The sequence below is a fragment of the Strix uralensis genome, chromosome 11, assembly GCF_047716275.1.
Source record: "Strix uralensis isolate ZFMK-TIS-50842 chromosome 11, bStrUra1, whole genome shotgun sequence".
Lineage (NCBI taxonomy): Eukaryota > Metazoa > Chordata > Aves > Strigiformes > Strigidae > Strix > Strix uralensis.
In genome coordinates, this window is record NC_133982.1 from 12756120 (window position 1) to 12782816 (window position 26697).

At 48.5% G+C, this 26697-nt stretch overlaps 1 protein-coding gene across 2 annotated transcripts in view; it reads left to right on the top strand.

The window, feature by feature from the left end:
• Nucleotides 1-26697, top strand: part of IGDCC4 (immunoglobulin superfamily DCC subclass member 4) — a 105114-nt gene that overhangs the window by 48526 nt on the left and 29891 nt on the right. For both annotated transcript variants that reach the window (XM_074880546.1, XM_074880545.1), the window contains 4 exons: nt 4390-4523; nt 22712-22846; nt 25523-25678; nt 26189-26599. In XM_074880546.1, coding sequence (XP_074736647.1) covers nt 4390-4523; nt 22712-22846; nt 25523-25678; nt 26189-26599 — 836 coding nt within the window. The remainder of the gene's footprint in view (nt 1-4389; nt 4524-22711; nt 22847-25522; nt 25679-26188; nt 26600-26697) is intronic.

Genomic DNA, 26697 nt, shown 5'->3' on the forward strand with positions numbered 1-26697 from the left:
GAGCTGTTTCCCTCCCAGGGAAGTTAAGCCAAGAGGCAGGAGGAGAGGAAGGAAAGAGGGGTGGGGTAAGGTTTAGGAATAATTTTGCAGCAATGACTGTTTCTGTAAGAATAACGGCTTACATCCTTGAGTCTGAAGTGTGGCATCTAAAGGTTTATAGGAGGCTGTTGCTTTTTAATGAGAAGAAAATTAATTAATAAAAAGAGAAAGAAAAAACAAAAAGGAAGGGATTGCAGCGGAAAGTGTGCCATAGATAGGGCAATAGCTTTTTAATGAGACAGCTCGATGGATGTTGTGAAATTACTTGCTCGGAGATTGCTTTCAACACGGGCAGCCTGAAAATTGTTTTTCTTGTAAAAGCCAGAGCATAATCTCCGGCTGCAGATCTCACTTTTTAAATCATGTTTTAGCTAATATGCTTTTTCGGAAGGATTTGCTTTTTTGTTGTTGTCTGGTGGTTGTTGTTGGATTTAATATAACCGGCTTTCGAAGGAATTAAAGTGAATTCCAGGAAACATTGGCTGCCAACCAGACCTCTCTGTTACCCATACCGCCATCATGCCTAAGCACCAGATCTCAGGCCAGCCTGATTACTGTGGGCTCCCTCCTGCGCACACTTCTCATGAGCCTGTGAAAATGCAATCATTTGGATAGGTAGGCGTCAGGATGAGGATTTCATATTCCAGAATAGTGTGGTTAGGTGTATGTACAAAATCACGCTCTGGGGCTGTAGATGCAACCTTTGAGATAACGCCACTACATCAATACTTATAATTTCTTTTAAGAGGGATAGAATAATCATGGGAAACTGATACTGCTTTTCTTTTTTCTTTTTTTTTTTTGGTGTTGATCTTCCCCTTGGGCACTCTCTTTGGCCTTTGCCCTTGAGTACAGGTCCTAGCATGGTGTCACCTCAAAGGTGCTGATGGCTGAGCTTAAAAATACTTAGACAACCCAAAGGGTAGTGAAGTGCTTATTGATGTTTACAGAATATCTTTCCTGCCCTGCTGAAGTTCAGGACAAAATCTAATTTTCATACGTGAGTAAGGCACAGAAGTATTTTGCAATTCTGGCTCTGAAGTGCTTTTACAAAATATGGTCTTAAATCTGCAGCAGCTGCTGAGAGGTGGCTTGCAGAATTTCACTAGACTGCAGTTGCTTTGGGGTGTGTGCTACATCTCTTGGCATAGTCTCTTCTCTGTTTTAGGTGCTGGCCGGATTTAACACCAGGCTCTAAAGTGCTGTTTATTTTCTCTAGAGCCAAGATGAGTACTTGCTAGGAACTGGAGGTCTTCGGAGGTCTGCACATAAACACATACCCTACAGATCACATGGTCTGCAATCACAGTATCTTTTTCCCCATTTTGGCTAAGTGAGGATTTTATCTGTGTGGAGAGTTTATTTCTGTCATGTGTCAGGAGTGCCTTCACATGGCTTATTAATATGTTCATGGACAGGGCTCTTGAGCTGCGAGCAAAAGGGTTTGCTTGGAAACTTTGAGTCTGCAGTGATTTCTAACTTGTGCTGAGGACCAGTGCTTTAGTCTTATGTTGTGTACCTTCAGAAGGCTGTGAGGGAGGGTGTGCCAGCAGTTTACTGGGGAGAATGTAAGAAAGGGAATTGGACTGTTAATGCTGGAATATTCTCTGCTATACACACAGCACAGTGCACTGGGCTGTAGGGTTGTGGGGTTTGGACACAAGGCAGTGGTGCTTGATTTCCGTTCTTGAGCACCACTCTGGTAATCATCACCCTGGTAATGGTCTGCACTCTCGTGTGGAGTCTGCTCAGGGAGGAGCAGAGAGGGGAACAGCAACATTTTTGTGCCCCGTTGCTCTTGCAGCTTGCTGCCTTCTGCACCCATGGTAGTTAGGCCCTTCTCTGAGTGTGCTGCCCTTTAACCAGCAACCTGCTGCAAGTGGGGGGCTTGCCTTTTGCCCCCGTTCAAGGCAGTCTCATGAGATCCTGGCACTGTACCAGTCAACAGCAAAACTCCTGAGACTGCTGGGCTTCCAGCATTTCTGTTTCTACCAGGGCCTTTGTCTGTCCATGCTTTGGTTTTTGTTTTCTGCTTAATCTCTAGTGAAGGTGAGCAGACAAAAAGATCTGCCCTTTGTGTGGAAGGAAAGCTAGTGCTAGCCGACTGCTCTGAATCATTGGGAAAACTTAGCTTCCTTGCAGAGAGCCTGGGGATGGAGCAGAATGCCCTCGCAGGCAGCCTGGAGGCTTCTAGTCCTGAGCTGCTGGGAGCCTGAAGAGCTGGAGGCTTTGTGAGCAGCTGAGAGCTAGAGGCTTTGTGAGCAACTGGGAGAAACTGTGGATAGAGAAATCCTGCCTCTCTTCTCTCCTTGCTTCCCGGGGAGAGCCATGCAGATCTCTCTACTGCTGGCCTCGCCGAAGGGACCATCTTGAGCTACGTGTTGAGTCTCCCCACTCACTCCCCCTTGTCTCCAGCTCCTGCTGTCTTTAGAAACACAGTGGCTTGTTTTCTGCCCTCAAGAGAAGCCAAGTGAGTTGGCTGAGTGCGACCGTGGACACGGTCCTGAGCAACCTGGTCTAGCTGACCCTGCTCTGAGAGGGGAAAGACCATAGACAATTTTCCGAGGTCCTTCCCAGCCTCAGTGAATCTGTGATTCATAATTGGAGTGTCTTTTTGTGGCTGGGAGATGCCTTGCCTGGTGTTTGAAATATGTTGATATTAATTACAGACTCAAATAGCAGATGCACGACAAAAATAAATATTATCGCAGTGGGAGGCTTTCCCTCCACAGAGCTGAGAGGATGCAAATATTTGTCTCCGTTCTCCTGCATCCTCATGAGGCATCTTGATGAGGGCTTTCAGGGTACCACCTCCTCTGAGGTTTCTGGAGCTCGATCCTTGGAAAAGTGTCTTTCTCAAGAGTGGCAGCATGACTGTAGGGATGTGGGGCAGTTGGCCTTGTGTACATGGGAAGCTTCAGCAAGTCTGTGTCCAGGAATCAGGCTGTAGGACTGTGCCAGTAGAGACAGTATGGTCACTGGAGGAGCTCTATTTGCTCTTCTGTTTCTTCATCAGCTGTGAAGAGAACAAGAAGTGATGAGCTCACATTGCAGCAACTGAGGTTCAGGATAGATGCTAGACTCGCAGCAGGGATATTTGTCTCTGGAACAGACTGCTTAGGGCAGGGGAGGTATTTCCATTACTGGAGACTTAGAATAAATGTTTGCAGGAGTAGGTGTGCTGTTGGTGACCGTGGCTTGAACACAGCATGGGTGATCTCTTAAGGTCCTCCTGATTCCATGACCCTCATTCATGGCACTCCAGCTGTCTCTGCATCTGGAGGACCACAGTTTTACTTACTGGGTTTACTTATTGGGATCTTTGTGGATGGAAGGACTGGCATTCATGGTTATAACTTGTCTTTCTGCTGTTCCTGTGGAATAGCTGCTATCCCTCCCCTCAGCAATTGCCTTTGAATGTGTCCTCTTCATAATGAAGACTGATAACCCAGAGCTGCTTGTCAAAGCTCGGCAGCTCTGTTTATAGAGGCTTGCAATTAAAAATGGATCTCATATATAATTAAAAAGGATCACGTAGGCTTTGTGCCTTGCATTCAAGAATAAAGAGGCTGCCATCTAGGAATCCAGGCAGAAAATGGAGATACTGACAGCCAGCTCCTACTTTTATGCTAATTGCTAATCATCTGCTTTGTTCAGTATAATGCAGCAAGGATTGTGTTCATGGTATGAGCCACGTAGCCATTTCACTCCCTGGAAGTGCTGCCCAGTAGCACCTCATGGGCAAACGGGGGGATTCTGAATGCCCGGCTGTAAGTTTGTCAGTTTGTGAAAGCCAGAAACTCTTGGAAGAACAAAAGCAATGAGCACAACCCAGGAATGGTGGAGCTTTGGGCAGCTGTGTCCTGGCTGCTTTGGACTGTGAAGGTGTAGCTGTGTATCAGTTGGTCCCTTCATGTCCTTGCAATGTGTTTTTTTGATGTCTACCAAACCTTTGTGAAAAGCAAGTGGTGAAACTGAATGTAGTGTGTGTGAAGGCACTTTTACACTTGGAGATGTCTACAAATCTGCATGTAGCAATGTGTATGTGTGTATGTAGTTGTTTTATACTATACACTTGGCTTGTAGCAGCAAAACCTTGTTGGCCTGGTCTCCCAAAAGCAAGATCCTATGTTGTGAAAACTCCAGTGCCACAGATAGGTCTGTACCTGCTGCTTTTTAAGAACCACCAGTTGGGCAGCTCAAAGATTTGTCTGTCTCACTCTGCTGTGATTACCAGGGTCTGTACGTGGTACATCTACAGGTGAAAAAGAAGGGATAAAAGGGTTTTGAATTGATGAATAGCTCGGGCAAGGCATAGCGTGACTCACACTCTTCCTTTTGGTCACTCAGGTTTATAACTCTTCCAAATGGTGTCCTCCAAATCGTGGATGTGCGGGAGAGTGATGCTGGAGCTTACCACTGCGTGGCAACCAACGCCGCCCGCAAACGCTACAGCAATGATGCAGTCCTCAGTGTCCTGAAAGGTAAGGTGCAGACAGGAGTGCGTGGGGCTAGGCATGTGTCTGCCAGATAGCCAAAATATATGAGCTGAAATATCAGTGGCAATCTCTCCTGCTGGTGTTGCTCTGCACATGGCAGGCTTTGATAAAACTTGCAGAGAAGTCATTTTATTAAAGATTTCTCTTTACTCTGAGGGGATAAGCAGGCTGGGTTGGGAGGTATTGCCTCCTGGGAGTCACAGCTGGCTGCTCTGGCCAGCCCCAGGACTAGGCAGCCAACAAGAATAATGGGGTTGTTTCTCTCTGTGCCAAGGGATTTGTTTTTGTTTTTTTTTTTTTAGGTGGATTTTAACAGCCCTAGACTCCTTTTTGCTCTGGGGCTCTTAGAAGGGGTCAGGTACCCTGCTTGCACCTTGGGGAAGTGCAGGTTATTGCAATCTTATCTCCAGTGGCCTTGGGTGGCAAGACAAGTAAAGGCTGGCACGGACAGAGGAAGGTGCTTGTCCAAGCTGGCTGGAGTAGTTGGCAGGGCTGTGTATAGCCTGGGTTGCCTAGCAGGGTCCAGAGGAGGTCTGGCACATTGACATCTGACTTGTGTTCTGTGTCTGTGTTGCTGGCTCTTTGCTGAGCTGTTGGGTAGGCTCCAGAGATGGTTTTGTGGTATTTGGAAACAGCCTCAGCTGGGATTTCTTCTGGTGACACAGACCGTTGGAGCAAGGCTTTGGATGTGAGGGATCCTTCACCTCCCACTCTGGGCCTCAGTCTCTTGGTGCATTTTTCTTTGTAAACCAAGAGCACAGTGGGCAAGTCTGGACATGAGAACGTAGCTGAGAGCGTAAGTGCAGTGCAGGGGGGGTCCCCTGACTCCAACATCCTTCCCAGCATGCCTGGCTGCCTCCCCAGCGTTGTATAATCCCCATCCTGCAAGTGGACAAACTCACAAGGGCTGGGAGCCGGGCTGAGCTGTCCCTTCTCTGGGGACAGTGCCCCCCTGCCACGTCTGTCTCCTCTTCGTGCTGACCCCAGTATATTTTGTAGTCAGCTTTAACCTTGAAAGCTCTGAAATCCTTCCCAGCCCCTTTTGTCTTTGTTTAGGATTGCATTGCTTGGCATTCTGCTACCAATGTATTTTCACAGAGATGGCTTTGCTGTTCATCCATCAGCAGGGAGTGTAATTAACTGTGGGGCCTGAGAATGCACCTCTGATCAATGGATTGTGTCGTGGAGGTAATCTGTGTGGAATCTGCAGAGAATTTGTGAGCAGTTGAATGCTCTGTATCTAATTGCCAGCCCCTGCCAGATTCTCCATGCACTTAATGAAGCACAGAGGCGAGGGGAGTGCTTGCTATGGGCAGTTCCACCCTCCAGAGACAGCTCCCGTGTTGGATCTGTTTCGCTATTGATAAGTAATATTGATCAAGTTACAAAGGTGAATATGCTGTCCTTGGCATCATAACTCGTTCTGCATAATTGTATCTTGTAACTCTGCAATGTTTGATCTGCTTTGCGAATGGAGGCAATGGAAGAGGTTAAATGGGAAGCGTTCCTTCTGGCGCACCAGCCGGCCGGAGCAGATTTCTGCCTGGAGTTCTCACCCAAATCTCGCTTCTGCAGCACCACACCACCCGCTGGCTGCAAAAACAAATATGCGAGGTTGAGTTTTTCACCAGATTGAGCTGATAGTGATGAAAAACATGCCTGTTAAATCTCTGGGGTTTTTTATAATTGGGGAGAAGTATATCTGAGACAGATGGGAAACTGCAGTGACCTGTGCAGGCTGCAAACTCCTCCACGAGTGACAGGCATGGTATTGATCCTTTTTTGTTTCAGCACTTCACCATCAGAGGCACATTTTTGGATGCCTGGACTGGCTTGAGGAGTCTTTTCCTCCCTGTTCAGAAACAGCTGATAGTAGTTGGAGTGAACTGGTCAGGCAGAAATCCTTTGCCAGTTGTAAAAAATAAAACCAAACTAAACCAAAACAAACAAAAAATTCCAGGGGAAAAAAAAACAGCCAAAAGAACAATAGCCTGAAATACAGCTACTTAGTGTTGCTTGAGTTGCTTATTTGGAAATTTCAGGGACCAAACTCTGGCATATCTGCAGGCAGGAGCAACTGAACTACTTTTTCTCTCCTTGCTGATGGCTAGTGAGTCATTTGTGCTGAGGTAAGATGGGAGTCCAGTCTTTCAGTCCTGCTGCACCGCCAAGGCTCCTGGAAAAGCTTTGTGCAGTGGGACTTAGTGTCTCCTTAGCAGCTGAGCCTGCAGGTTTGCTGCCCCACTGACAGCACTGGGCAGCGCTGTGTGATGATGACCGAGTCTGCGTGCTCGTGACAGATTTTGGGGCCGTGCTGGTTATAATGCAAACACTTCCACTTGCACTGGGTTACCAGCCCTCAGGCCTGGGAACATCTCGTGCTCATGCCTCTGCCCCTGACAGCACTGGATTTGAACTGGCTGTGCGTAGCAAAAGAATCCGTTTCCCTGTAGCTCTTCTGCCCAGTTGTCCTTTTCCTCCCCCCTCTCCCCCTTGTTCCTGATATGATGGCTGGGAATTGTTCCATCTCCCTTATTAAAGACCTTTTCCCAGTAGAGGCAGCAATTAGCACGACCCCCTTCTCTCATATTTGCATGGCCTAAAAACCCCAAAAGTGTCATTTCCCTTGACGGTGTGACTTCCCCATCACGTGAGGAAGGCTGTATTGTGTGTCGGTGGCTAAACACACGCTGGCCTTGCATAGGCAGGGCAGAGAGCGGTGGTGCACGGTGGGGCTGTAAGCACTGCAGATGTTTCAGCTGTGCAGACTTCATGGTGCAAATTTCCAGACGTTCCCTGGGGAAGCGGTGTTTTGAGCTGGAAGGGAGGAGAGCAGACGGGAGAGCGGGATACAGTCACGCAGCCCTGAAACAGGGCCTGCTGTCGAAATAGGGATAACTTGGATTTTCCCCTTGGATCTCCACCGCTCCCCGGTGGACGGAGCGCCAAACACATCTGGCAGCTCCATCCCTTCACGCCTCACCTGGACAGATGATGAATGAACACTGCAGCCCTGCTGTGCTCTGTGCCAAAAAGGGCATTAGGAGCTGGCTGCAGGATGCTTTTCCCAGGCGCTTCGTCTGTGCGTTCTGCCTTTGCCTGGGGTCAGTTCTTGGCGGGGTTGTGTCTTGTTTCTTGTAGCTCCTTTTTCTGGAGGCCTACTCTGAACTCATATATAAAGAGTTAGTTCCCTGTGAGTCCTGGTCATGTTCCCAGGTCCTTGACATACGCAAGTAGGTGTTGTCATGCTTCATAAAGCGGCTCTCAAAGAGTAGCAGAAAGGCTTGGGGAACACAGCATTGTGTGGTCTCAGAAGGTCATTTTGCCTGTCACTTCACTTTTCCCCTCCGTGTCATGCACATGCTTGCTCTTCGTGTGTTTTCTTGGGGATAGGAGCTACTCTTTCTGTGTGTTTGCCTCACGACTGATACAGAGTCACAGAGTCATCTGGGTTGGAAAAGCCCTTGAAGATCATCCAGTCCAACCATTAACCTCACACTGACTGTTCTCAACTCCACCAGATCCCTCAGCGCTGGGTCAACCCGACTCTTAAACCCCTCCAGGGATGGGGACTCCAGCCCTGCCCTGGGCAGCCCATTTCAATGCCCAACAACCCCTTCTGCAAAGAAATACTTCCTAAGAGCCAGTCTAACCCTGCCCTGGCGCAGCTTGAGGCCATTCCCTCTTGTCCTGTTGCTTGTTACTCCATTAAAAGAGACTCATCCCCACCTCTCTGCAACCTCCTTTCAGGTCTCCCCTCAGCCTCCTCTTCTCCAGACTAAACACCCCCAGTTCTCTCAGCTGCTCCCCATCAGACCTGTGCTCCAGACCCTGCACCAGCTTCGTTGCCCTTCTCTGGACACACTCAAGTAATTCAATGTCCTTTTTGTAGTGAGGGACCCAAAACTGGACACAGTAATTGAGGTGTGGCCTCACCAGTGCTGAGTACAGGGGTAAGATCCCTTCCCTGTCCCTGCTGGCCATGTTATTGCTGATACAGTGTGGTTTGCATCCCCAGTGCTGCACAAATAGCCATCAGAGGCTGTGCTTCTGCTAGCACAGTACATTTTTGCAAGGACTTCATCCATTCTGTTTTTAAATGACACAAGGAGTGTCGCTCCCCCTAACTCCCATTGCATCTTCCCCACTGAGTGGATACTGGGATCTCTCTTCTCCATAGCTAACCCAAATTTTACTGTCCTGCAAAGTGGAGAGTAGGACATTGATTTGTGTTCTTCCTCCTCAGATTTGTCTTCACTACTCTTTAATGGGAGGTATCTTTTTAATTCTTGGAGACACTTTCAGTGTTGGGAGTCTTGAAAAAAAATCTCCTTCCTCCTTGGTTTTTAATCCCTTTGAGTATGTGTAAGCAGTGTGGTGTCCCCTAAGTGACCTAAAGAAAGTTAAAGATCTTAGCAATTTTAGAATATAATAAAGTTTTGACTGAGCTGGGAGAAATACAAGAGATTAAAACAAGACCATCCATTTTGAGATCCTGACCCTACAGCTGCTTCCTGTAGATTTCAGTGTTTGTATCTTTTCACATTTACAGGATGGGCATTGCAGAAGAGTGAACAAAGCGTGGTGCTGGGAGCGAGGACTCTTGGGTTCTTCTTTGCCTCTCTGTTGTTGAGCCACAGAGGAGAGTCAGTTCCTTACCACTTCAATTTCTGCCCCTGTAAATAGGGATAATGTCAGAGGCTTGGAGTTGCCCTCTTAGAAGTGATGGGTCAGTCTGGAGAGTGATTCTGGGCATTTGGTGCTGGAGATCTGTCTGTCAGGTGAGCGGGACATTGAGGTGCCTTGCAGAGGAAGATGCAGATACGTACCTGATTGTGGGTGTGGGGTTTTTCTTGTGTCCTCTGCACCCTGTTCCTGATCCGTGCATGCAGAGTAGCTGTGATTGCTGTGAGATGTATATGGGTAAAACCTTTGCCTCAGACCAGGCTGGCAAGAATCAGAACGTGCAACAGCCTTTCCCCAACCCTAACAAAACATCTGTGCTGTGATGTTTGGGCAGTGGTCTCACGGGCATGCTCAACATGATCTTCTGCCTGTGCTGCAATAAATGCAGGAATGGGGAGGACAGATCAGGGCGATGGGCGTACGTACAGCAGGGCTGAGGTCTGGGCTGAGCATGCCACTGAAGAGCCTGCCAGCAGATGAGCACGTCCCCCGTGAGTCAGGATTTAGTACTGTGTTATTAGAGATGACACTGCGAGATTGCCGTTGGCAGAACATCATTTACGTTGACAGTTGTAGCAGCTTGCTGCAGCAGTGTCCCAGGAAATGTATTTTTCAGCCAAATATTTGTATGAAATATGATAACAGGGACAGAGCTTGGAGGCAGCTGAAACACCTTCACGTTTTTTGTTCTTTTGGTATTCCTATTGCAGTGGCTTGCAGGTACCAAGGGAGAGCCTGGCTCAGGCTGCTGGGACCTGGGTAGTTCCTGCTCCAGAGGGCTGTAGGAGAATGCAGCTATTGAATGGGATGAGCTTTGGGGATGGAGGGGAAGGTGGTGATGAAGTGAGCAGCACTCGCAGTTGGCCACCACCTCGCAGAAACAGACATGCTGTTACCACAAGTGGATTTTCAGTCCCTGCATGTGCGAAAGACGTGCTGGATGCTGGGTTGGCGCTCCGCCTGGGCCCTGACAACATGTGCTGTGCTCCCCTTGCAGCTTTGAACACGGGTACCGTGCAATCTGGGGACGAGAAAGTTGGGATTCAGGTCAGTGCTGCTCTGGGCTGACCTCCCTGACCGCAGCCGGGCATTGATCCCAGTGTGTGTGCTGCCGTTGATGGCAAAGGGCAGCGTTTGCAGAGTGGGGTGATGGTCCCGCCTGGTCGGGGTGGTCGTCCTCCAGCAGGAACCCACGTGGCAGGGGCAGCAGGGCCCTGTGGTGGTGTCGGGGAGAGCTTCCACAGCTGTGTGTGTGACAGAAGGCTGCTAAAAGCTGTGCTTCTAGGAGGCAAGAAGGTCATGGAAATGCACCGAGAAAGAAAACACAGGGTGGGATAAGGCAGCTGTATCTTTACTGTGAGTTGTTGATTTAACCAGCAAGTGATGCTTCACCTCTGGAGAAGGGGACGTCCCACTTCCTGCCCACAACTGCTGTGTCCCCATTACTTGTGCCTCTTCTGCTGGGCACAGACCTCTGTCACTCTTCCCTCTCTTCTTTTAGCATCCTGTTTTTCTTTGCCCTCTGCTCTCTTGCTTTACTGACAGTTAAGCAGGGAACTGCTCACCACTTCACATCCCAAAAGCTCAGCCACGAGGACTCTGTTTATGTGTGTTTCAAAGCTCCAGCTTCCTGGGCAGCAGGTATCTGAAGCTGTTTGCATAATGCATCTGCTGCGTTGTGAAAATGCTCTTGATCATCCACTGTGGCAGTGGATGCTAAGCAAACCACTGTAAGTGCGGCTCCAGAGAATGACAAGATCAAGGAGGAGATACACAGCATTTCCAGCTTAATAAATAATAGGTCATTAAAGCTAGAAGTGACCTTCTGCTTAACATGAGCTGTAAACTTCCACTCCATCTCCCTTTTACTGAGCCTAGCAATGCTAGTGATTTCAAGCATGCATGGAACAGGATTGAGACCACAGATTTTGGGTGAAACTTGTGAAGGGCTGGTGCAGACATGCGTCAGGCACCCACCCAAACACACAGCTCCCTCCTTGGCTGGAGTTCGTACGGGGCCAGCATGCATCACACCGCTCGCATCGCTGAGGGAAAGCTTCTCGTAGCTCAAGTGTCAGCAGCCGGTTCCCAGGAGCCGGAGGGGGAGTTTCGGCTCAGCTGTCTGTGAAGTTTGGTGGGGCTATGATATGCCACGCTCCTGACAGCTCTAGCAGCCTGCGGTGACAGAGGGTTTGATACAAAATTCAGAGCCCTCACCTCCCATTAAGCAGAACAGCTAAGCCCAGGATTGGCACCGAAGTGAGTGGCAACAGAGGTGTCAAGGGTAATAGAGCAGAACAAGGGATATATGGCTGGGAGTAGGTGAGCTGTTTCCAGATCCTGAGGGGAAATTGGTCTCTCCCACACACAACAGTGGCTGTGCGTGATGTTTGGAGCTGTCAGATATGGCCAGGCTTGTGTGTTAGAGGCAGCTCTGCCTCCAATTCCTGAAGACCAGGAATGGTGGGATTCAGGGATGGTTTGCAGTCCTCCAGTGTTCTTCACATGCATCTCTTATGAGTTCAGATCTGCTGCGCTTTTGAGGCTTCCTGAAATGAGAGCTGGTGTTTGGTAAGGCTTGGACTGAAGTGGGATTTAAGCAGTTGGCTCCGTTCAGTCCTCCTCTGAGAGTCTTTCATGGTGGTGTAACCCTGTGGTGCATCAGCACATCTGCACTACAGGGATCACACCCGGCCTCTCCCGGAGGGTACTGAACAGGCTGTGCCTGCATGGTGAGCCTGGAAGGGAGCTAAGAATAGAGATCATAATTAGGTCAGCAGCTTGCAGTGGGCTCCAGGACAAGAAGGTTGATATGGTTGGGTTCCTGGTGGCACTTCTTAATTATTAATCATCTGTGTTACAGCAGAGCCTCAGTAGCTCTCTGAAGTCGAGGGCTAGTGGTGCATTGTGGCACTTACAGCATCCTAACAGCTGCAGTGAAGATGTTGCAAGTGTCCAGAGGCATAGCAAAGCTCACGGTCACGATGCTTTAGACACGGGACAGACATATGGAGGAGGCTTGTCCCTGTCTCAAAGACCCACCAGTATCTACAGGCCTAGTGGTGCTAAGGAACAAGAATGGGGTGAATTGGCCCAAATCATGGGGGAGGCTGAATCAGGAGCTGAGCTGTGCTGCTCCAAGCTCTCGCTTGGATATCTCGGATGCCAGGGATCTCACAGGACACAGTTGGGAGTTTGCCTTCAGTAAGTGAGAGATGTTCTTGCCCAGCTCTATTTCCAGTGCAGCCAAAGGGCAATGCCACATGGGTTGTGAATGAGAGTGAGAAGCAGGAAAAGAGAAGGAGGATGGGATAAGGAGGGGCAGGTGGTGTTTCCAAATACCGTGTCTTCAGGCACAGCCTTAGACAGATCGGGGCTCTCTGCGACACTCAGCAAGAGTCCAGCCGAAGGGCTTTGACAGAATCTGTGAATATCACTAATGATCTTTCTCCATGGAAAGCCAGCTTTCCTTCCAGACTTTTCCTAGAAAAACAGATTTTCATTGTCCTGAGTTAATGCAGATGCATCCATCTGCCTTTAGTTCTCCCTTCCAAGTTGGCAGTCTCCGTTTGCTGCCAGACTGTGTTACTGTAGGCTCCCAGCATGTTGTGTGTTTGAAGCGTAGCTTGTAGGAAGCATTCTGCATACTGGCATCAGGGACACCACACTATGAGGTGGCTTCCCATCACGTTTCTCTTTTCAAAGCCGTGCATGACAGTAATGTGAGTGGCCATCTCTGGCAGACGGAATGGGGCAGAACACAAGCCCTGGTCACAAAGAAAGCAGGTTGTGTCCTTCTGCACAGCCCAGGGCCTCCAGCCTGTTCCCTCTCTGCTGTTGCTAGATGTACGTGAATTGCAAATAGATCTGAGGTTGCAAATAAATCTGAATTGCAAATCAATCTGATGAAATAGGTGTCAGCCCCTGGGAAACATCAGCCTCTGAGCACAAGAAGGAAGTTATTGGAGTGAAATGGCTCCAGTCACAGACACAAGGTGAGGTGACTGAATAAGGAGGAGTTTCGGGCCATGTGACCTGTGAGCCAGAAGGGTCTTCTATTGACTGTGTCTCTGTCTCGTTTCTGTGCAAGAGGTAACAGAATATCTTTACCTGCCTTACAGCTTTTTTCTTGGAGATCTCTCTTGCATCACCCTGGAAGGTGATGTGCTGGCCTCTGAAATGACAAAGAGAGCTGGTGTAATGATGTTTAAAGGAGTGTTCCCACTGAATCCCAGAGGCTGGCAAGCTTAGGGGCCATTTGGTGTTTTACTGACTTGGGGGTGTGTGTCTATATTTAAATCTCTGATACTGTGGCTTTTCTTAAGGGTCTTCTGATACTTTCTGGCTATTACTTTCGCACCTTCATTTCTGTGAATTAGCTACGTTACGAACTCTGAGCCGATGGAGTCATGGAGATGCTGAGACATGTGCCCACAGCAACGCAGTTAGTGGCAGAGACCAGTGGAGACTCTTTCTCTTGAACTGCTGGACCAGAGCCTGGCCCTGCTGGGGAGCTGGGACATCGTTCTGGCTGGTCAGGGCTGAGGCACTGTGCTGGAGCTGTATGAAGGATTGATGCCTGCAGCAGCCAGACAGGTTGAAGGACTGGAGCAGCACAGGTCGCATCAAGGATGGGGTCTGGTCACGCCCTTGTGCTGTTGAGAACAGCGTGTTGCAGTAGCATCGGTGTTGTCAGCTGTGGGATGTGCCTGGTGTAGTGTGGTGGTTCCTGTTGCAGTAATAACTTTGCAAAGCATCCTCTTGCAGTCCTTGTCTTTCCTGTCTGTGCTCCCGGGAGCTGCTGGGGAATGGCTGGGTCTTGCAGTGCTTTAAGGGCTCAGCTTGAGTAACGTAAGCTGCCTGGGTCTTAGAGTAGGGCAGGGAGACTGCTCTGCCATTCTCCAAACTGCTGCAGACACTGAGGTACCTCTGCTCCCTTCTTCACTTCTTTTTGTTGACCTTCCATCTGATCTAGAGGCTTAATTCCTACTGTACACTGAGCGACTTTCTTTTAAGCAGTTTGTTTGCACTAAGGTCTGTGAAAATGAGAATGGTGAAAGGCTTATTCAATTAATAGTTATTATCTAAAATTGTGACATTATCAGTGATGCTCCAACACGGTCCTTCTGGTAGGTCTGTGTCCACTGTGCCCTAAGCTTGGGTTTCCTATTGCTCCTCATTCTGGCTCATGGTCTGCTTCTTCTGCCTCCCAGAAGCTCTCTGTGATGTATCTGCAGGCTTTTAAGGATTCAGATGCATGGCCCGAGGTCTCCAACCCTTTGACTGATTTTGGGCCTGTGGCAGAAAGCCAGAAGAGCCCTAATTCTCCTAAGAAGCAGCAGCTCTCTGTGCAGTGGGGCTACAGGGCTGCATGACCGTGGCTGTCAGCATGGCACCTCCTGTTTATTTTGCCTAGCTCCCGCTCGGAGCGGTACAAATGTAGGCACTTCCAAGTGCTTGCTGGGGAAGCGAGCAGGAATTCATCGTGCAGTCTGGCTGGCTCCCGTCCCTTTTGGCGTGATGAAGAGCAGTTTCAAATGCATGTACGCAAACAGAGAGCCAATGTTGACAGCTTTACAGGAAGTGGAGTGGTGGGCAAAGCACACTCCAACTGCTTTGCAGCAGAGCTAAACCGTACCCTGGACATGTAAAACTCTGCACCCTGAAGGATCAAGGGTTTGGGGGTGGGGGAAGAGCCCCCTAAAAATCCAAGGCAATTCCTGGAAACCTGCCACTACTCAGCTTCTTTCTGGGCTTCTGGTTACACATAGTTCAGGGTGTCAACTTGTGGCTGAGGTAATACATTAAAGGATTTAATTTTCGAGTTGAAATCTGTCAGCTGTATAAAGAAGTCGAGGGGAATGAAAGAGGACTGCCTGATGGCTGCTCTGCCTGTCTGGACTGGGATCTGTGTGCTCCCCAGGCTTCCAGCCACAGGCCACAGAGCTGGGGAAAATGTTTAACAGGCTATTTCTCAAGCCAAGTGAAAAGCAGTTCCTAGAACAACTCCTTCTGCTACACTTGGTGTGTAACATGCTCCATGGAGAGACACCAGAAGCTGTGGCAGGTGCCAGTCTGAGGAGCGTGTCCAGGTAGTGAATGAACACTGCTCATCCAAACTCATTAATATCTCGTGCTCTCTCTTTTTTTTTTTTTTAAATCATAGAAGTGTATTTAATCTATTAAATTCTCCATTTCGCATGTATGTATATGCAGACATTAAAGGAGCAGGTTTTGTGCCTGCTATTAGAACTGCAGGTTGCACCATGTATTTTGGGATCTGTTTGCTGACTACTTTGTCGGGGATTTTGTGATAGTAGTTTGAGATACAAGTACTGTATGTGGAGGTCTCTTAGTAGCGCTAAGAAAGTGGTTGAACATCTGTGTTTTAATCATTTATGTATGTTTCTTTGTATGCTGCTTTAAAGATGACAAATGCTGCGTAGCTGCTCTGCTGCAGCACTAACTTAGTAGGAAGAGACTCTGTCCCCATTCCAAAAGGTGGAGATAAATTCTTCCTTGTTCAGCTTTTCATTTAAATGTTTGCATTGGCAAATGCATAACTGGTTACAAAATATTTTGAGGATGTGAGGTAAAAAGACAGTACAAAACTGACTTACTGAGCTCATTTATATTACTGGGCAGAAATACCCCGTTACACCAATACAGCATCACTTGTGCAATAAAAGCCGGGTTCCTTTTCAGCCTCCCTTCCAGGATGACTTGTGCGCTGACCCAGGCACACTGCAGCTGCCCGAAGAGGGAAAGAAAGGAGCATTTCTAATGACAGAGGCTGTGGGCATTGGTGCTGCCAGATGCACTGGGACAGCTTTCGCCATCCCAGTACCCAAGCATTGTCAGTGCTGGAGTTTCTGCTGAGGCACACACCTAAAAGCTCCTGCAAGGCTTGTGAACCAAAGCCTGATCTTCTGCAGAGGAGGAGTTTTCTGTGCTGAGAACCATCAGAGCAGTACCAAATGTTTAGTGAATTGAGTCCATAATCTTGAAACGAAAAATCATCCCTCCCCAGCTTCAATGATGGAGGAAAATAGAACTTGGATTCAAACTGCAACGTGGACTAGTATAGCAAAGGTGGAAGAAAAACCCAAAAAAGCAAACGGTAATTTTCAGAAAGGATGCGTGGTTGTGAGAGCTGTGTCTGGGGAGAAGAGGAGACAGCGTTTGACTTGTGATACTGTGGGGAGGCCTGAATTGTCGTGTGTCGGAAGGGCAGCGTTCAGCATCTCCAGCCACTTCTGAAAAATCACTGTGCTGTTCCTCTCTTGCCTGCTTTGCTTTGCTTTCTTGTTTGCAAAGCTGTGCAGTGCCGTGTTCAGATGAGAACAGTTATAAAGAAGAAATGCTTCTTGCTAAGCATGTTCAGCTTTGTGATCTGACATTGTTTATATTGCCCCAAAGCAGATATGTCACAGTGTTAGGATACAGTTAGGCAAGTGTCCTGCCTAGAGATTTTTACATGCTAGATACCTCCTGTCCCGGGTCTAGTCCAGAAGTAGAAATAAATTGTAGATAAATTTCAAGGACAGTGTAAAGGAAGGAGGGAGGCAGATGTGGAGAGTATTTTTTCTCCTCCGTGGTTGCTGTTACCTTTCTTCCTGAACAGTCCAGGAGGTCTGTGAGTTGCCTGAGAAAGGGGAGAGTGCTAGGGAGTGGGAGTAGGAAATGCTATGCAAACACAGCGCCTGCATTTTTGAAGGTGTGTGCTTTGCAATGGGTAATTTGCTCCTTTATTGTCTGCAGGATAACAGCAGTGACAGCATTGACTTTCTCTAATGAACAGCTGCTCAGTGCTAGAATCTATTCCCGGAGGAGGCTCGCAGGGATGAATAAGGTTTCATGCTCCTCCTCCGGAGAGGGTGAGAAAGTTCGCAGAACAGAAGATTGTTGCTTGATTGCTGGATATCTCCAAATCTTGAACTGCTGACAGCTGAGAGCTGAATGTGTCACCATGCAAGTCATGTTTAACCTTCCAGCACTTTCGCCGAGGCAGGGTGTTTATGAAGTCAGGAGAGAGGTGTTAGTTCCTGTCCAAGAAGTCATCCTCTTGTCATTGCAAACAACCATCACAAATTGGCTGAACAAAAAACATTTTCTTTCTGTTGCACTGCCTGAATTCTTCACTGATACTTTGCACTAACAAGAGCAGGGAGGGTGGAGAGGATAGTTGATGCATTGCATGGGTGCATTAGAGGCAAACCCAAGTTGTAAACTCTTGGAGTTCGAAATCACTGACATATGTTGTAACTCAAGCTGTAACTTCAAATAATCATTTTGAGCTTTGTCCCAAGCAGCTCCCCATGGTGCCTCCCTTCACATCCCTGCTCACAGTTCCCCTTCACTTTGAAACGATAGATTGGGTCGTTAGAGGTTAGGCAGCCTGTGTGCTGAGATCTGTCTGGCAGGCTCGCTTGCTGCTCAAGGTTCCCTGTGCTCCTCTCCCCACCTCCTTTTGGTTTTATACTACACTTGATCATAAGCGATGTGTTATATTTCCTCGGTGCCTGCCCACTACCTGGCCCTGGAACCCAGCTCCAGACACTGAGAAATGCCCGTGAGGGCAATGGCACAGAGAAGCGGAGCACCCAAATTTGGCCTGACTCCCATCTCGTGATAGGGAAGTGGAAAAATGCATAACTTGAGAAGTCTGCTGTAGTGAGTCATTCATATACAATAAAACCTGGGGGAATATTTTGAAATATTTCTGCAGATTATCAGTAAGTTTTGTCTCTTGCTGTGTGATGGCACCCTTGCCATCTCCTTGTGCAAACACAAGCATGTGCATGGGTGGACGAACTGTGCAGGAAAAGAGCCTTCTTCTCTGACTCTTTCAGTGCCCAGAGCATTTCTCTCAGTCCTAGTGCACTACTACGAGTCATTCCAGAGCTGCGTTTGGCACCCTACAGGCGTTTTTTTCAGTAAAAGAGGGTAAAATCAATCCATCTGATTTAGAAGGGCAGACAGTCCACAAAGGCCATCAGTGACAGTGAGTGTTGATACGAATCCATGGGTTGTGCCTTGGGCTATGCAAAGCTTTTGCCTAGAGCAGCTTTGCTACTCGGAGAAACAAAACAAAGCTGGGGGCAAGGGGGGAATCTCAAAGATGAAATTTTAAATAGCAGCACTGTGAAAGCTTTTAGTACCACAGAAAGGACAGCATGGCGCAGGTGCATTCAGTGACCTGTTTTGTTCAGGCAGTGAAAGATGTCTTGGGAACTGCAGCTCTTTTTTCCTCTGGTTCTAACAATATTCCCTCTTGACCTGAAATTATCTTAATGGCAGTGGAGACAAAAAACTCACGTTGGTTTTACTCTTTGATGTTCGTTGGAATCCCCTGTGTGGGGGTTTTCCTGGTTAGCTTAGTGCTGTTCTTGGAAACTCTTCAAACCAAATGAAACCCAGTTCGTAGCAGTTAACCTGTGATCCACCCTGTCCAACCAGCCTATTGAGATAACAAGTGAAAAATGTACTCTAAAGGGGGCTCAATTTAAAGAGGAGCTTGACTTGTAGACTTGCTCTGACAGACCCACAGTGAAATACAAAGCTGGAGAAGAAATGCGTTTGTGTGTGCAAGCAGTATATGGGGCATTCATCCATGCACACACCCAGGAATGTACTGGGAAAGCAAGCAGAACTGTTTGTTTTTGTAATATAATTTCAATAATAATCAGTGGCAAACAGATGTGGGGTCTGGGCTAATATGTTTTCCCAATAGTTTTTCAAGGCTGAAACCAGAGTTTTGGCCAAGGGAGAAGAAAGCAGAAATAGGTGTCTGAGCTACAGATCCCTATGGCTGTTACTGCTCTTGGTTGTCAGAGAGACCTTGAGTCTGACTGTGAGGAAGCCCTGATACCACTCTCTTTCTACCTTCTGCAGAGTAAGTATGGAGCTGAGCAGTAGCCAGTTGTCAGCCCTTTGGGTCACCAGGCCTGGTTTCTGCTGGCTGGTTACCCGGCCTTCAGCGAGCTCCTTGCTCTTTCCCTTCCAGAGCACCCAGGGTGCGGGACGGGCAGCACCAGAGGGAAGGGCAGCAGGCGGTGCTGCTGCGGGACTGTTCCGGGTGAGTGTGGTGAAGTGCTTCGCTGCTCCTTCCCCAGCCAGGAGAAATGCAAGGAAAGGTGAACCTTTAGGCTGTGCTTTTACAGCAGCGGCTCTGCTAAACCAGGAGATTGCAGAGCTGGGCTCCTGGGGCTCTTTCAGAGTGAGGGTTTGTGCAGCTTGTAAAATCCCTCTCCTACTGACTGGCAGCACTACAAGACAGCTGTCTAGGGACCAAGTGACATGGGACAAGCGCCTTCACATGAATTTTCTATAACCTGTAAGGTGCTTTTGCCAGCCAGCACCTGGGACCATGCACCTGAATGCAGGAGACGAATGTTTAAATCAGGTTTGAGGAGCTTTTTCTCTTCCTCTGCCCTGAGCTTGGTAGAGAAAGCTACTTGGAAATCTGGCACAGAGTGTATTGCCATCTGGCTGGTGTTATTTTTTGCTCTAAATTTATTTTTTCCCCCAGCACTGCAGAAAAGGGCAGCTTTATGCTCACAGACGTGTTTCAGCCATGTTCTGCCCAGCAGGTACAGCAGCAGCCGGTGGTGCTGGATAAAGCAGCTCACTCCTGTGGTAGGCTGGAAGTCTGTCCCCATATACTCCTGCTCCAAGGGCCTGGAGTGTAGGCACTGCTGCCCTGTTCATTTTCATCAAAAGCTGCCATGGCCCAAAAATGGGTAAAGGGTCTCCAGGGTGGGCAGATGAGGCCTGCTGAGGCCTGTGCAGGGTGAGCCGGCCCTGAGCCTGGGGTCTGCGGAGGTGTGCGACTGTGTCCAGCCATGGTGCCAGCCCCTCAGCAGAGAGCAACTCCTCCCCTGGCTCCTTTGCACCTCTTTCCCTGGCTCACTCTTAAAACCAACCTCATTACAACTCGTTGGGTTCTCTAGTGTCTTCCCAGCACTGTGGCCTTCCCTGTAATGGCTGCTGTAAAAGCCTTTTCCTTTGCTTCTGATGCTTTCTTATGTGTTTCCGTTCAAATCCTGGCTGGAAAGCTCCTCCTTGTTCTTTATCCAATGTTGCCTCAACTCTCTCTGCTGTATAGGGTAGAGAAAGGGTAGAGGCCTCGCATTAACAATGTGCTGAGCATCCTCACCCGTCCGGCTGGGTCTCACTGGAGTCCCTGTGCTCAGTTGTTTTGCAGGACTAATGATTACTCATGGATTTTAGTGCTTTGCTGAACTCGAGCTGGAGTTAAAAGAAAGCTGCTGTTCCAGAGTCTTGGGTTTTTCTGATCCTTCAGCTTACATGCCCATTGTGGAAGCTTTTGTGCCTGTTTTTACATTAAGCCCATTTTCTGTCTCAGTAGTTCTTGAGCCCAGCCTTGGTGCCTCAGTTAAGAGTGTCCAGGACTTTGATCTGTTTCTCAATGAGGCCTCTGAATCTATCGTCTGATGTGATTTCTTCCTGTCCCTGTTCTGTCCCCCAAGTTTTCCTGCTGCAGCTGGACGTGATGGCTGTTAGGCTGAAAGCATCTGTAGCCATGGACAATGTGATCAGCTAATGTACATGAATGTAGCAAAGCCCTGGCCAGCCCACACCGTGCTGGAAGCACAAAAGGAGATTGTACGCTCCAGGCTCTCTGTGTACTCTACTTGTTCTGCAGGAGGGAGGGTGGCTGGCTTAGCTTTTCCTTCGTGCCCGGTGGCAGCTCTTACTGCTGGTGTTTGCCCAGGGCTGGGGTTGCAGTTTAGTGTGGTCCAGCCTTGCCCCAGGTTGGGGACCATGGGCGCTCCTCGGTCTCTGCTTCCATCTGCTGGACAAGCTCTGGCTCCTGCTCTCTCCCATTTTCCCTTGGTGCCGCAGGGATTTTACTAGCTCCTTTTAAACTGTGCTCACATAATACTACAGATGGAAATCCCTTTCACTCGTGTAGAGGCTGCAAGAAAATTTCAGTGTTGAACCAACTCTCTTTGGCAAGACTTCTGCACCAGAGCAAATGGCAGTGAGCCTGGGGATGGGCAGAGTGCAGCGCATTCGGTGCAGCAGTGTGTAGCCTCCTGCCACTGCAGGCAGGCCTATGTGCTGAGGCCAAAGCTTCTCTGGTTTATATTCACAAGAAAGTCAAGTACGAAAGAGTGTTGCTTGGATGCCACACGAATGGCCAGTGTGAGTCAGGCCAGAGGTCCAGCCATTGTGGTGCCATCTCCAAAAGTGACCACAGAAGATGCTAGAGGAAAGCATGTAAAAAAGGCAGGGAGGATGTGGTGTTTTCCTTGGATATCTCCCTCAGCATCTGGTAGTCAGGGATGTGGGAACATCTTGGGCTGGGGACTGCAGTGAGACCTTTGTATTTACCAGTTCCAGTAAATGTGTCCTTCATGAGCTTGTCTGAACCTCTTGGTTTTGAACGCTGCAGCATCTTGAGACAGCGAGTTTAACTGTGTGCTGTGCAAAAAGCTCCTGCTTTTCTTTGTTTGAGACGTGCTGCCACCAACTTTCTCTGTTGGGTCATGGGAGCACCTGGAGCAGGCCTAAGAATTTCTTGTGCTACATGACTCCTCTGCAGCTATTTCTCCTTTCATGAGAACAACAACAAAAGCGTCTGTCAGAGTTAGACATATTTGGGAGAGCTGGAAGAACAGGGTTGCTACTGTCAAGGGTCATGAACAGTCTGGTTTGCTCAAGAGTGCTCCGGTTGTTTTTATCTGACAACAGAAATTTGGCCACTGGAAAGGCATTTCCTTAACCTTCCCTTTAACCTCTGCTCAGCAGTGGGCAGACACAGGCAGAAGGTTCATTTCAAGCAAAAAAAATCCCCATCCCGTTCTCAAGACATTGTGCAATGAAGCCTGTAGATCTTCCTGTAAGCACTGCTTTGATTTACATGTTGGCTGTTTGTCTGTGCACGTAGAAGCTAATAACTTTATCTCCTCCAGATGTGTAATGACTGATTTAGTCTTTGTGCCATCAGGTGAAGGCCTGGACACAGAGGCTTGACCTCTCTTTATTGCACTTTACAGTACAGTGTCTGGATGTTAGAATTTCTTTAACCAAGTTACTAGATTCTTTCTGAGCTGTTACAATGCCTTGGCAAAGGGTGTGTGGTGTTGCTGTTGCTCTGTTTGAGGATAGCGGTGTCTTGTTTTATCTAATTTGCAAACATCCATTTAGCAACAGTCCATGAAGGTGCTAGGTTGAAACTTTATTTATTTTCCATGTGAAAATCCCCATATTAATTTTCACTAGGGTCAGGATGATTAGAGTAAATCTGCAGGGCACCCCTTAGTTAATTTCTTTAGCAAAAATATTGTAGTCATGTAAAAGCAAGACCTGCTTTTCTCCTCCAACTGGGCATGAGCTTTTACCACACATGAGACTACGTGGGGAAGCACGGCCGAGATGTCTGGGCTCTATGTTCTGTGTTTTTCTAGGGACTTTACAATTTGGAAGGACAAGACTTTTCTTTTTATTTTTGACATTAGGTTCCCAGCCAGCAGGAGGAGATGTCACCATCATTGCCGCGCCAGAGAACACCACGGTGGTGGCTGGGGAGAGTGTGGTGATGGAGTGCATGGCAGCTGCTGATCCCACCCCCTTCGTCTCCTGGATACGACAGGGTGAGCATGAGGGACAGAATTCAGCTTTTGTTGTCAAGAGGAACCTGTGGATACTTTATTTTAAAAATCTATTAAAAAGCAGAAAAATCTGTGGGACAGGAAGGGTGCTTGTTACATCAGCTCCTAATGGCTCAGGTGGTGTCACAGTGTAGGGTGTCCTTGACAAACTAGAATTACTAATTAAATCTAGAAAGATACAAAGCATGCAGTTCACTTTATAGTTGTTTGACCTGTGAAATATATGAAGTTCTAGTGCCTGGATGCCTTTTGATCTAAATTAGTCATCCTCATTGTATGAGCTTGAGCAGTGAAGGTCACAGAGGTGGGGTCTGGTCTATGCCACTCCTCCAGGGACTCAGAGGTTAGTGGGGGTTCTGTGGAATCTGCCATTGCATTGGAGAAAAAAACTTGGATTATCTTGCAGGATTATAAAACACGGTAAGATCTGTTAATGATTGGAGTGGCTGGGCATGTTGCTGGGAGGTTTTTATTCAAAAATCTTAGTGTGGTCAGATTGGCAATGGAAGGATCAAGAAGATGCTTAGGTCTCATCAAAGGTGTACAAATGAGCCATACGTTACCCAGGGCTGATAGCCTAAGTCATGAGCAGGATGCTAGTGTCACTTCACAGAGTGTCACATCCAGAGTTTAAGAGGCTCTGACTGAAGATGTTCCCAGCTCAGGAGTCGATTCTCCCCCAGAAAGGGCTCTCAGTCATTTTCATAAATCCGGGTCATGATTTAAGACTCTCTCCCCTGTAACCATTTATTGTGGTTGGTCTTCAGCCCAGACTTGTCCACAGGCAGTGATTTTAGTGTATATAAATATTTCCTCTTCCCCACAAGAAAGGAGCAAAAAAAATCTCAGAGGATACAACTTTGGAAATCAAATCAGCAAGGATTAAATGTTCTGGCAGAAATGTTTCTGGTTTATCCCGTGCACTTCACAATTGCAAATACTCAGCTTTCCCATGCTAGATCATTTATTCATTGCTTTACTGAGAGCTACTGGTACCTGTAGTAGAGTGGATATTACTAGAGTTAATTATCACTATGAAAGTTTTTTGGATGGGGGGAAGAGGAGGGGGAAGGGAGGAAAGGCTGGTGAAACAGTTCCTTGCATGCTTTATTTTAGTGTTTGCTTGGTCCCCCTCTGCTTCCCAGTGTGGACTCTTCAATTAGAAAAGATGGATTAACAGCACTAGCAATTCTGTGTTATACAAGCATGTTTCTTTCCAAGACTTTGTTAAGGAGCAGGCTTGGTTACTGGACGATTAGTCATGTAGGTAACACCAAGGATTGTAACTCCAGGTTGCCAGTTTGGCTCTTGCCAGCCTTGGTGGTGTCAGCTAATTGCTACCATCTGGAGTCAGATTTTCAAGCCTCTCTAGTGCAAATGGGGTGCACAGATTTTCTCCTCCTCTGAGCATGCAGCCACTGAACTGTGAGGCCATCTGAAGACCCCCAGGATGGGTGGAGGGGGCAGAGGATCTGATCTCAGCTGCATTCCCTGCTGATGGTGCTAAGTAGGTGCAGCTGCTCACAGTGGAGGTGGGCAGCTTGCTTCTGTCTGGAGATACAGACTCAGCTGAATCTGTGGGAGGTAAAGGCAGGCTAGTGCTGAGTTTTTGCTGTCTGAAAGACATCTGTGCTTCTGCAGGTGGAGAGGGACAAGGTCTGGTGTTGCACAGGTACTGCACAAATTGGCTGGCTCTCCCAATCTGCGAACGTGTGCCAGAGCTGGCCATGGGTTCCTGACCTCCCGTCCAAGCCTTTCCTTGGCCAGACTGTGCTTGGTCCATACTCTGTCCCCGGCTCTTGGCTTTGTTCCCCCACACTCATTCAGAGGTACCAACGCCATGGTCCCTGTGTTTCTCACATCAGAGCAGTGCTGAGAATAAGCAGTACGCAGCACCAGCCTTCTGCCTTGTCCATGACATGCTGAGGAGCCTGAGGCTATTTGATGGTGTAGGATGGCTCAGCTTCTGACCTGGGAGCTGGAGCCACACTTTCCTCCCTCCCTACTCAGCAGGGCTGAGCATCTAGCCAGGAGAATGGAGCGAGGGCAGCTCACAGCCCATGTCTTTGACCCAAGCACTGGAGCCCCAGGGAGAACCAGGTGTCTTCCTGATACCTTACAGATCAGGATCCAGGCTGGGGGCAAAGAATGAATTGGGAAGCTCAGTAAATTTGGGTTCGTGTCCGGGACCCAGAGGAGGGAAGAGCCCCTGAGCTGTTAGTGATTCAGTGCTCTTGCTGACATTTGCGTTAACGAGTGAGAGGAGGAGGCGTGTGTGTTCGTGCATGGGGGTCAGCAGGCAGATCCAGCAGTTTTCCCAAAATGTGTGTTAGCATAGCTTTCCCTTGAACATGCTATTCCTAGGGGGTCTCATTGCAGGCACACCCTAGGCATCAGAGACTATTTTGATACAAAACAGAACTTTCTTGGTTATTACAGGCTAAACTAAACCTTGGGCCAATGTTGGCTTGGGCTGGCTGATGCTCAGTCAAGCACTGAGTGTCCCAGTAGGAATCCTCCTCTGGTCTGGGGTTTGGGATGTGAGGGTCTCTCCACTCCCCAGCTGTGATCCTGGCTCTAGTAGATGCGTTGTTTACAAGCCCTCATAAAGGGCAGCTTGGGGCTCCCTCCCACATTTGTACACGTTTCTCCCTGCAGATGGAAAGCCCGTTTCCACAGATGTGATTGTGCTGGGCCGGACAAATCTCCTCATTCCTTCCAGCCAGCCCCATCACTCAGGGGTGTATGTCTGCCGTGCTAACAAACCCCAGACCAGGCAGTTCGTTACAGCCGCAGCTGAGCTCCGGGTCCTTGGTGAGTAGAGTGGGATAAATTCTCCAGGTAGCTGTAGATTACCTGGACCAACATCCAGGAGCTCCCCAAGAAGTTGCATTTGTGGCCTGTGTTGGGTAAGAAGGAAGCCAGGTTAGAGCCAGGAGGCCCTGGGTTGGGATGGGTCTTGGTGGGAGAGTCACCTCGTTAATTTGGGGTTTAGTTCCTTGTATGTACTGAACCATTTTATGCCTTATTCTTGTTCTCCAGGGTTCCCCCATGGAAATCTGTATCACCAATTAACTTTCAGTATCGTGGAAGCCAGCAGGGAGAACAGCCTAGGATCAGGGAATGCAGCACATGATTGATACAGAATTTATTTTTCCTTTTGGACAGAGTCTAAATTAAGCCTCTAGAGTCTGCCTGGCAAATCCTATCTTGTAAGCAAAGCTGCTACTGAATTAAACATAGCACTGAGTGGGGAGGAGAAGGGATTTGCTTTGCTATCTTTTCCTCCTCCTTCCTGCGTTAACTTGTCCTCTCTCCTCCCAGCTACACCCAGCATCTCCCAGGCTCCTGAAACCATCTCTCGCACCCGAGCCAGCACGGCCCGGTTTGTCTGCAAGGCAGAGGGCGAGCCAGCCCCAACCATTCACTGGCTGAAAAACGGCGAGGCCATCCTCTCCAACGGGCGGGTGAAGGTGCAGAGCAGTGGGAGCCTCGTGATCAATCAGATCGGCTTGGAGGATGCTGGTTACTATCAGTGCGTGGCTGAGAACAGCCTGGGCATGGCTTGTGCCACTGCCAAGCTCTCGGTGATCGTGCGGGAGGGTTTGCCCAGCGCTCCCAAGAAGGTGTCAGCTGTGTCCCTCTCCAGCACCACAGTCCTTGTGTCCTGGGAGCGGCCAGAGTACAACAGCGAACAGATCATCGGCTTCTCATTACATTACCAGCGTGCTGTGGGTAGGTGTTATCTCCGGTGCAACACAGCTGTGTGGCAGGTACCAGACACAAGGCACAGGTTGACTGTTTTTCCCAGTTAGTGACAAGTGTGAGGCAAT